The sequence below is a fragment of the Bufo bufo genome, chromosome 3 (genome assembly GCF_905171765.1).
Source record: "Bufo bufo chromosome 3, aBufBuf1.1, whole genome shotgun sequence".
Taxonomy (NCBI): Eukaryota; Metazoa; Chordata; class Amphibia; order Anura; family Bufonidae; genus Bufo; species Bufo bufo.
The window spans coordinates 427,472,709-427,485,004 of NC_053391.1; the positions used below are offsets into that span (position 1 = coordinate 427,472,709).

At 42.3% G+C, this 12,296-nt stretch overlaps 1 protein-coding gene across 1 annotated transcript in view; it reads left to right on the forward strand.

Moving 5' to 3' along the window:
* CFAP47 (cilia and flagella associated protein 47) overlaps window positions 1-12,296 on the forward strand; it is a 572,366-nt gene that overhangs the window by 44,647 nt on the left and 515,423 nt on the right. Inside the window, exons 12-13 of the mRNA XM_040424993.1 lie at window positions 2,794-2,946; window positions 5,694-5,883. Of these exons, the coding sequence (XP_040280927.1) occupies window positions 2,794-2,946; window positions 5,694-5,883 (343 nt within the window). The remainder of the gene's footprint in view (window positions 1-2,793; window positions 2,947-5,693; window positions 5,884-12,296) is intronic.

The window sequence follows — 12,296 nt, forward strand, 5'->3', positions numbered from 1 at the left end:
TCCGATTGATCATAAATAAGTCAGTGTGCCATAGTTTAAAACACAACAGACAATGTAGTGTACTGTAAAATAATAATTAAAAATAATACAGTCCTAAATATTGAAACTACAACATCAAGAAGAAAAAGTCATGGAGTTATGGAGAAAGTCATTGAGTTATGGAAGTCAGAGGATCGACAGACATGTTAATGATATGCTAATGATACAAAAAAATGTACCATACACAGAAATACACACACTGATATGCCTTGGCATACTATTAATAAGGTTATTAATGGTTGTCTGAGCAATGCTCTGCCACGCGAAATGCGCTTGGACTCCTTTTGAAATTGCCGACTATTGACGGCCCAGATGTGCTCAATGGTAGACAAGTCCAGAGACGTTGCAGGCCATGGTAACACATTTAGACCATGCACCTTCTCACAGTAAGACTAGCAACATGCATCCTGACATTGTCCTGTTGAAAAACGACTTCTGGGACACGTTGGAGAAATGGCTGTACCACTTGTTCCACACCCAAATCAATGTAATGCCAAGTTGTTAGTGTACCTGAAATGAAGACTAGAGCAGTTAAGCTACTGTACATTATGTCTTCCCACACGACAATCCCGGTAGTAGGACCAGTGTGATACTCCCTTGTTAAGGCATCTTCAAGGCATTGGCCACAGGGTTTCCAGACCAATCTCTGGCTATTATTGAGTCCAAGACAAAAGTGGGACTCATCGCTGAAGAAGATGGACCTCCATTCCAGCCTCCATTGCTGTTTTGCCGTGCACCATGATAGCCTTTGTATGCAGTGGCACGAGGTCAATGGAACACCTGCAGCTGGATGCCTGGCTCACTGCCCAATGTCATGTACCTTCTGATGGCTTGTGTAGACAATGTTTGCGGCCCTAGGCCTGGTATGTGATGTCCAATTTCACTTACTGTACAGAATAGATCACTACGTGCCTTTATTCTAATCAGAACATCTGATGATCCATCCATGCTGAGGTTCACCTCTGTGCACCTCTTGATGTCATTCCAGTACGTCGTTGTTATCCCAACCACCTGGACACACAACATTGAACATTGCTGACATTTCTGCCTAGGCACATAGTAATCTGCTGGAGTGATAAACTAAGATAATCTCAGTTCAAGGATTCTGTTCCTCTTAGTTTGTGACAAGTGGCGATAACTGCCTTGTTGACGAACAGGAAGCATCACACAATCATCTGACACAACTTCATCCAACTTTTGAGGTTTCATGAGGCTAAAAAACTTTGCTTTTGATCTGGCTTTTATGCCTCTCCCACATACCACAAATTTGAGCTAGGTGGTTGAAATTTGATCATCTGCACATCTTAGTGACACCTGCTATTCCTCGATTTGCATAACCTTAGGGCTTTGCCTTTTTGGTGTTGTAATATCAGTGTTGAGGAATGTAATATAACATCTACACACTGACACACATTAGCACACTGTTAAACACACATCTAGTAATCAAAGAAGAAAGTTTATCCAGCTCACCATAAGCGTTCGGTGCACGGAGAGGACCGGACCCGTCCCTTGTACAATCAGAGAAATAAAGGAATATTCTCCAGCATTGGTCAGTAATGGTCTAAGTTATGACTAAGAACTTCCGAGTTTGAAACATGTTAACCTGTGGTGGAGGGTGGTGAAGATTGAAGCATGTACTGTTATACCGATCTACAATATAGACGACCATTACTGACGGATGCTGGAGAATATTCCTTTATTTCTCTAAACACACATCCACACACAGACACACAAATATGGTAAACTGTGACACACATCTACACACTGACACATGTCTACAAACATTTTAAACATCTATAAGCTGTGAAACACATATGCACACAAATCTACACAGTGACACACACATATACACATTGTGACACCCAACATATACTTACATATACTTACTATATTTCTTTTTAATAAACTCTCCTAAGTATCAGGAGCCATTGCCCCCTGTCCCCTCCTGGTGTAGCTGTGTTCTTTGATCTCCAGTTATCAGTGAGCTTGAAAAAGCTCTCTGTTTTTTATATATATATATTTTTTATAGTTTAATCTTTATTATTTTTTACACTTATAATACAATATGCAATCTACTTTGTTTTACATTGAACAACAGCATATCCACAAATATACATAAATGTAGTATTCCCACCCCTCCCCACTGCTTGTGCAAAAAAAAAGTCTCTCCCTCCTCCCCACCCCCACCCCTCCCCCTCCAGCCTCTCATCTCAAGTCACTTTAGCCATTTCTGCCAGAGCCCATCAAATCTAGCTTTTTTTTTTTCCGGGCTCTGAAAAAGCTCTCCTTAACCACCCTTTCTTCTATATCGTGACACCTGTCTTTGTGTGATGCTTCCATGTAGTGTTCCTCTTTCACCAGCAGATGGCAGAGTGCTTACGTACCATCAGTCTAAATGTAACGGAGCCAGAGTAGGAGAGCTGTAGGAGGTGGGTTTGCTAAAAGAGACAGGGAAACATTTCATTTGGGATGTTAGGGCACAAGGAAGACGTCTTTACTCCTTGCCCCTTTCACCCATCTCCCCTTGTGCACGCCCTTTGATAGCTCCATTTTGTTTATGGTTTTGGGGTTCTCTCTGGGTTTTGTACTTTTTAAGTTTCTTGTTATTTATATACCTTTCCACATATAAGTAAATTATGTTAATGCCTGATTTTCTTTTAGGGGCCTTTCAAAGCTATTCCATTATGTTTTATTTATATAATTGGTATTATTAGGCAATAAATAATGAGCAGACACAATTATTATTCACAATAGGACTATTTTCACCAAAGTTGAAAGATATAATTACGTGGATCCTGATTATGCATATACAGAAGATGAAGAAAAGTTAAAGGAAGCTCACAAGGATTATTATACTAATTATATCAAGAACAGGAGAGAAAATCGTCTGCAAGAAGAGAACGATAGGTACAATATGTTGTGCTTGAATGAAAAGTGGTAATTAACCTTGTCCTGTAGTTCTAGCAGCCTATGTAATCGTAATACTTCCCGGAGAGAGACACTCAGCAGACGTGAGTGTTAACAGGTGCACTTCTTCCTGCACACATTGAGATAGTCACCTTCAGATATAAATGATCGGAATTTGAATATCATTGCATCATGGTGTTAGTAAGACAAGCAAACAAGCAAAACTAAATATACTTAGAACCTGGATACTTTTAGAATGACATGGCCCCAGGGACAATTAAGGTCATTGATCACTTACCATCAGCTACATCATGACAAACCCATATACAAGCAGAGACCTTGAGAATGGTGACTAGGGTCCTTTGATATGGGCAGATAAAGTTCCTGTCACCATGTACAGCAAAACAATCATCAGCATATATGTACGAGATGACCCTCTGGTGGGCCCAAACATAATAATTAACATCTAATAAAACAGGATCCCAAAGGTCAACTTGAGCTGATTTGGGAACCAATAACCAGATCTGAGGTGGATATCCCCAGTCTGTGTAGTAGCCCAGGGCCCAGTAGGAGAAGGTGACCACTACCATCTTATCAAGAAAACACCAATGTATCCTAATGTCTTCGTCATACCATGTAAAGGTCTGTGTAACTATTGTCCTACTGCAGCTGTTAACAGGGGATTCATATCTGCAAGAGAAATTGGTAGATTATTAAACAATTTGCGATAAAGGAGCTTTGTGATAAGTGCCTCATTCTCAACATAAAAGGGGCCCACATACTTTTGTTGTACAGGGTCCCTTTGCAGTCTATGTTTACCGCTAAACCAAATATCCTATCAAACCTTACTGATGATAAGTCTATGTGCAGTGATGACAAAAATTACAATGGACATGCATATGTCCTGCATATACATAGGGTGGGCCCTCAGAATTATTTCTTCTGGTGGACCCAAGAAACTGCAGTATACCAGTTTCCATTATTGTTAGCAGCACATCCCTGTTTAAGGAAGGGGATATGCCGCCAACAAATAGTGATTCATATATCATCTTAAAAGATGTGATCAACTGAAAGTGAGTGAATTCTCTTTTGATTTTTGATCCCTGGATCAAATGAATGATATTTGGCTCTGGCCACTGGCCAACACTAGACACTGGCCAATGGTCAGATGAACGATTGTTCAGGCAATTATCACCCTGTGTAAAAAGGGGTTGTCTCATCTTAGACATTGGTGGGAACTGGGGACCCCCACCTATCTCCAGAATGGGATACCTGAAGTGCACAGCCCATGCATTCACAGCCGCCCTCCATTCTTTTCTATGGGACCTCCGAAAATAGCCAAACGTTAGCTTGGCTATCTCCAGCTATCCCAAAGAAGTGAACGCAGTGGTAGCTGCACTCGTACCATGCACTCTCCTTTCATTTCTATGGGAGTTAGGAAAGTAGCAGAGCGCGCTCACTTGCCTATTTTTAGTACTCCCATAGAAATTAATGGGGAGCACAACGGGGGCCCATTCTGGAGATAAGTGTGGGTCTCAGATGTGGGACCTGCACCTGTCTGACTTTGATGGCATATCCTAGTGATATGCCATCAAAGTTGGAGTTCACACAAGTGAAAAGCATATTTGAATGTTGTATAATGTACATTATAATATGATAAACATTTCTTAATATAAAACCAGAAAGCTCAGTTTTGTTTCTTTCTCAAGTAAAAAATAAGCAAGTAATAAGTAAAAACAGTGAAGACATTGTAATTTGGAGTGGGAAATGGGACTCTTACTCCACAATGGAAACACTTGACAAATACAGTATGTCTGTTTCAATTGTTAAAGGGAACCTGTCACCTCAAAAATGCATCTACACCCGCCAGCAGTACCTCATAGTAGCCCGCAGCCTGATAATAATCATATATTTCATCCTGTTGTCCGATGCTGCGTAAGTTTGAAAAACACAGTTTTATTCTCCATCAGCGCTATAGTGCCGGCCAGCTTGAAGTCAAGGTAACCACGCCCCCTAACCGTCCCCTCTTGCCTGAGAGTGACAGCCTGCAGCGCGGCCGCGATTCCCCAAGTCTGCGCTCTGTAGTAATGCGCTACCCCATCTCCTGCTGCCGCTGTTAACCGGGTTTCAGCGGCGCAATAAGCCTGCGCGAGACTTGGGGAATCGCGGCCACACTGCAGGCTGTCACTCTAAGGCAAGAGGGGCCGGTTAGGGGGCGTGGTTACTTTGACTTGAAGCAAGGAGGCCTCTGCCCCCTTGACTTTAAGCTGGCCGGCACTATAGCGCTGATGGAGAATAAAACTGCGTTTTTTGAACGTACGCAGCATCGTAAGGATGAAACATAAGATTATTATCAGACTGCGGGCTACTATGAGGTACTGCTGGCGGTTGTAGATGCATTTTTGAGGTGACAGGTTCCCTTTAAGTAATAATTGCTTTGTCATTTAGCTCAGATTCCTCTGGTCTGTCTGCATAGCTACACCTCTGAACTTGCTGCACCACATAGACATCTTTCTTCTTTCCAGGATTGATACTTACTTGTGGTCATTATATTCAGAGGAGAAATATGTGTTTCATTGGATTGATTTGTGGGACAATGCTATTCACTCGATAAATTGATTTGCAAGCGGTATGGGGGGAACTTTGCTCCTTCTTTGTATTCTCAAAGCTTTCACTAAAAGGTTATGTGATTATAAATAAGAATTACTTTGCTTTCTTGCTTTTAAACTAAAACTCTCACTTTCTAGGGAATTTCAAGAAGTTAGTAATGATTTTGATATTGGCATCACCCCAGCAGCTGGGTTTCAGACACCAAGTACTTCAGTTTTTGAGCACTTTAATAAGCAACGGCAAACTAAATCAACTCCCATGAATAAGGGTCGTATGCTGACCACTCGCCAACTTGCTGCTGAAGAGTCTACATCCATAACACGAGAAGTAAGTGTCTTACATCTTAAAGAAGGGCCTATCACCACAAAACAAAGTGCAGTCTGCAGGCAGCATGTTATAGAGCAGGAAGGGAGCTGAGCAGATTGATATTTAGTTTTGTGGGAAAAAATTTGGTAAAACTTGTAATTTATACATATAAATCTTCACTGTAATTTAATCACCACCCTTCTCTCCACTCTGGTCTGACTCATGGTGTGACAAAGAGTGTTAAGTGAAACTCTCTGCAAAAGGTCCAGACAGAAAGGAAGTTAAAGACTCTAGACAGGAACCAGTACAATTCACCCAGTTTTTATAAAATATATAACATATGGGGCTGTGGGCTGACTGTCGATGGCGCCGTGTGAAGAGGGAGCTCCGTCTGAGGAACACTAAGTAAGCGTCTCAAAGCGGCAATCTTGCCTGGAGTCAGTGCCAATTGATAACTTACCTACAATGCCTCATGGTAAGATGGTCAAACAGGGCCCTCCATCAAAACTTTGCAAAAATCCCCCCTTCAGCTCCGGACCCGGGAAGCCGATCACCACGTGAGCAGCCCTCTTCTCCTACCTCCTCGTGTGATGACCACGCAGAGCTCCTCTCTGGAAAACCGGAGGGTGAGATACCTGAGTTGGCGCTTATGAAGCAGAATATGCAGTCTATGTTGAATGCCTTCCACCTCTCCCTATTGGGGGACTTTAAGGCCATGCTGTGCGATTTAAAGCGGGAAATCTCGGACCTGGGAGATCGTACTACACACATTGAATCCAAGATGGCGGAGTATGCTTCCTCTCATAACGCTTTGATATATGCTCACTATGAGCTAGAGGAGGATGTCTCCCATATGAAAAATAAGCTATATGACCTTGAGGATAGGTCCAGGAGAAATAATGTGTGCATTAGAGGGGTCCCGGAGAATATCCAGGACTCTCAACTCCGGGACTTCTTTGCTGGGTTCCTTAGAGATGTTCTACCGGACTTACCTGAAATGGACCTCCTGGTGGACAAAATTCCCCTAAACAACTTAACCCCGCGTTACCGTGTGACACGCTGGCCAGGCTTAATTTCTACAAAACTAAGGGGGCCTTTCTTTCCCTACTGCGTCACAAGCCAACTCTATCAGATGCATGCAATGAGCTTGCGGTTTACCCGGATCTGTCAGCAGCTACCCTGGCAAAGAGAAGGGAGTTTGCAACTGTCACCCAAGTTCAATGGAGCAAAGCCATACCATATAAATGGGGATTTCCAATGAAGTTGGTGATCACTAAAGATGGAACTACTTTGACCTGTTTCACCCCGACCCAAGCAGAGGCCTTGCTGCAAAAATGGCGTCTCCTTCCCGAAGCTCCAGACCCTCTGCAATTAACATGACCACCGGAGAAGATTGCGCAAGATCGGTCAGTGACCTGACTCCAGTCGCCTGAACAAGTTCCTCATGCTGTTCCACCGGGACATTAGTCCGAGTTCTTCCAATGCTCGCATTTCTCCTCACTGCGCGCATTCCCCAAGTTGTCACTAGTGATTTCACTAGCCTTGTTTTACTTTAATTTTTCTTTTCTTCTTTGTTTTTTTTATGGTACATGTCAGCTATTGGTACACTCATGATTACTATGTACTCTCCCTGGCTCAATATCATTTTTATAATGCCTTATATGTGTTACAATGGTAGTGAAGATTGTATCTTTGAATGTAAGGGGCTTAAATTCCCCATATAGGAGATCTATGCTATGGAGGAAACTGGTTAAGTCTCGGTGTGATATTGCTTGCATACAGGAAACCCATCTGTTACAGAAAATTGCTCGCGACTATCACACAGAGACTTCCCATACATAAAGCACGCCACGGCCGTGACCAAGAGGGCCAGAGTTTGCATCCTTGTCAAGAACTAGTGGACCCAGGAGGGAGATTTATTGTTTTAGTATGTAGTGTTAATGGATTTTTGTTCACTCTGGTTAATCTTTATGCACCTAACCATTCACTATGTGCGTTTGTCCGCTCGGTGCTGAAGAGGGCGAAGCTGCTGGCAAAGGGGGGAGTGTTGGTGTGTGGGGACTTTAACATCCCTGTCTCTACGCATTTAGATTGTTCATCAAAGGCTGCTAATCAAAGAGATGATCTGCATACATTACTATTAGAGGAAGATCTTCATGATATCTGGAGATATCAGCATGCGAATAAGAGAGATTTCTCATATTTCTCCCCTAGATACCACTCTTACTCTCGTATTGACTATTTTCTAGCTGTTAATCTTATTCTGCCTTCCTGTATGAAATCTTCTATTGGCCTTATAACATGGTCGGACCATGCTCCGGTTACTCTTGTACTAGATGACAGGAGCCCTCATACCCCGCACTCTCCCTCGTGCCTCAGCCCCTTCCTGTTGAAATCTCAAGAGGTGGTTAGCAAGATCACTAGGGCACTACAAAGTTATTTCTCAATCAACGCAGAAGTCTCAGATATTACCCTATGGGATGCGCGTAAGGCGTATGTTAGGGGTTTGTTCCTGCAGGCTGCCTCTGCAGCCAAATGTAAGAGGGAAAAGGATGTTAAGGAAGCGATGGATTGCATCAGAGACTTGGAGGTTCTGAACAAAACACATCCAACGCATACACTCTTGTCCCAGCTCCTTCAGGCAAGGGATCAAGTACTCATACTCCTACTTTATAACTATGAGGGCAACCTAACCAGATGTAGGGCCAAATATTATGCTATGTGCGACAGGGCAAGTGCATTATTGTCCCGGAGAGTGAGACAAATGGCAGCCAAGGCCAAAATTGCATACCTAGAGCGGAACCCAGATGATCGGATCACAGACCCCGGGGATATTGCTGAGGCATTTGCGGCTTATTATTCTAAACTGTACAATTTAAAAGATGATACTATGGTAGTTCAGCCTACAAGGGACTATATTAATTCCTTTTTAAATGGAGTAAACCTCCATAAATTATCAGAAGAGCAACTATCCGCTTTGAATACCCCATTCACCAGACAATAAATTAACTATAGCATTAAAACTTCTCCCCCACATAAAGCCCCTGGTCCTGACGGTCTCTCTAGTGACTATTATAAGCTGTTCTCCACTGAATTAACCCCATATCTGCTACGTTTATTCCAGGCATGGCAGACAGCGGGCACTATCGACTCAAGTCACCTCGCCGCAACAATAACTACTCTGCCTAAAGCAGGCAAACCCCCCACCAAACCTGAAAATTTCAGGCCTATAGCTTTATTAAACTGTGACCTTAAGCTGTATGCAAAGGTGCTGGCTTCTCGTCTTCAACAAGTTGTGCCAGGTCTAGTAAATGCGGACCAAGTAGGTTTTGTAGCTGGTAACAAACCAGAGACGGTACAAGATGGATGCTGAATCTTTTGCATGTTTTGCAGATCTCCAGGACCCCAGGTGCATTACTTTCCCTAGATGCTGAAAAAGCCTTTGATAGGGTGCACTCGGGGTTTCTAGAGGCTGTTCTCCAAAAAAATGGCTTTACAGGTTTTATACTGTGCTCTATCTTAGCTTTATACTCCAACCCTTCGGCCAGAGTACTCGCTTCAGGGTTCTTATCCTCTCCCTTCCAAATTAGCAACAGCACAAGGCAGGGTTGCCCCCTATGCCCTGTCGTTTTTGCTCTCGTGATGGAGCCCTTGGATGAGTCCATTAGATCCATTAGTCCATTAGATCCCGCCCTGACATCATGGGAGTACAAGTGGGTAGCGCTTATCACACCATTGGCCTATATGCGGATGATGTGATTATCACATGCACAAACCCCGATACCTCTTTTCCTACTCTTATGGATGTTCTCACAGGTGTCTTATTATAGGCTCAACTCCTCCAAGTCTCTGGTGCTTCCAATATTGATGGAACCCCTAACTGTCCAGCGCCTGTCTGCACAGTAGCCCTTTGTGTGTTCGCCAAATGGGATTCCCTACTTGGGAATAACATTGTGTTTTCCGGTAACAACAGTGGTTTCCCATAATTTAAGACAGCTACTTAGCACCCTTAAGCCCGAACTAAACAGGATCTCACGCCTAGAACTCTCTTGGGTAGCTTGTATTCAAATATGTAAGATGACATTCTTGCCAAAGATATTGTATGTACTTAGGTGTATACCCTTAACTATACACAAATCTTCTACTGCAATTTATCTGGGAGATAAAGTGACCTAGAGTGGCCAAAAAGGTGCTCTACCATTCCTTTTTTGAAGGTGGAATAAGTGTCCCCATTATTAGCGTATACTATAAGGCAGCCACTCTTGATGCTATGAGGGAGTGGTCCAACTTGTCCTCCACGCATAAATGGGTCCAAATTGAGAATACTCTAGCTGAAAGGGCTATTCTTAGAATATACGCTGAAGCATCATACCTCCTCCCTGTACAGGTACCTTGCCCTCTTGCTACTGTATTCCATTCCTTAAACATCTGGAAATGTTTCCTTGCTTCATCAAAGCGAATAGTCATTCCCTTCTCATCTCTCTCCATTAGATGTTTAGAATCACATATACCAGGCTTGTCTTTAACGGAATGGGACAGCAGAAGATTAAAAACACTACACTTACTCTATGAGGGGGACACTATCCTGACTTTTTAAAAACTCAGAGCTACATTTGGTCTACCCCACTCTTATTTTTACCAATACTTACAGGTTAGACACTTTCTGACTACTAATTCTGTCAAGTGTTTAGCTTCCACGGGTCAGTTGTTATATAGGGCTTTCTACACCTCCGTTCAGGTCTGTTAGGGCCTCTCGCCACTGTATCGCTTTCTGAACCAACCAGTTGACGATGAGAAACTCCCCTTTATGCTAAAATGGGTCCAAGACCTCCAAACTACCTTTACAACAGAGCAGTGGAGACAGGCCTGCAGGTGTTCAACCTGTACCACTTTTTGTGTTAATCATATAGAACAAATTAAGAAGGTACAATTGTGCTTGTATCTTACACCTGATAGATTAGCTCACTGTATTGCAGGATACTCCATTACATGTTGGAAACATTGTTCTGGTATTGGTACTTTATTTCACACATGTGGACGTGCCCCAATATCCTCCCTTTTTGGACAGAAGTCTTTCAACTAATCTCCCATGTTATTCACAGCCCACTAGCTCCAGACCCAGCGTTGGCTTTGTTACACATAGGGTTATTTGATATACCCCATCATGTTAGATGGACAGTGGCACATATACTCACTGCTGCAAGAATGTGTATAGCTACAAAATGGAAATCTCCCGAATCTCCCATATAAAGTTATCAGCAGGGTGGATCTGCATAGAAAATATGAGAATATCATGGCAAAATCCGCTAAACACCGAGATCTTATGTCTAAGAGGTGGCTCCCTTGGGCAACATATTGAAACGTCCAGCCCGGCATCATTGTTGAGGGTAGTAAATGATCCGTATGTGGGTTCTCTCCACTACTCACCACTCCTCTTCCACTGCTTCACTCATATGATTAATAATTGGTGTAATGATGAGGATTCATGCTTGAGAGGTACTACTAATTGCTGACATTAAGGGTCCATTCACACGTCCGTTTTTTCTTTCCTGATCTGTTCCGTTTTATGCGGAACAGATCTGGACCAGTTCTGTACCCATTCATTTTCAATGGGTCCTGGAAAAAATCGGACAGCACAATGTGTGCTGTCCGTTTCCGTTGTTCTGTTCCGCATGTCCGAAAAAATATAAAACTTGTCCTATTCTTTTCCGCAAAAATCGGATCCTGGTACAATACAAAGTCAATGGATCCGCAAAAAACGGAAGACATTCGTATGTCATTACGTATGTCATCCGTTTTATGCGGATTCCGTTCCTGGAAATTAAATTTTTATTTTATAAACTTTTATTCACTTTTTTTTTTCCAATTTATTTTCAAAGAAATCCAAACAACTTTATTTGCTTATTGAAATTTATACATGTTTCCGTTTTTTGCGGATCCGCAAAAAACGGATGACATACAGAAACATTTTCAGGAACAACGGATCCGCAAAAAACGGACCGAAAATCGGGATATAGAAAAATACTGACGTGTGAATGTAGCCTAAGATGTACCATGATTACATGTTATTATATTTTATTTTATTTCTTTTATTCCCCTTTCCCTGTTGTCTGACCTACGTGTCAGGACTCTATGAAGGAAAATGTTGGATAACTGTTTATCATATCTGACAATAAAAAATGTAATGTTCAAAATAAAAATATATATAACATATATTATGTATGTTTAAGAATATTCACATATACAGTAGAGAAAAAAGACAATGCAACAGCACCCTGCATACAAAATAAAGTACAATAATGCCATAATCGCAAAAAACATTCAAGTGCTAATGCTACGCTTATTTATAAAGTGAGATGCTTGGCAAATGCATTTTGTACAAAACCATCTGAGCCCGTCTGCCAAATGTCAAGGCGATCTCTGTAAGACAGGTC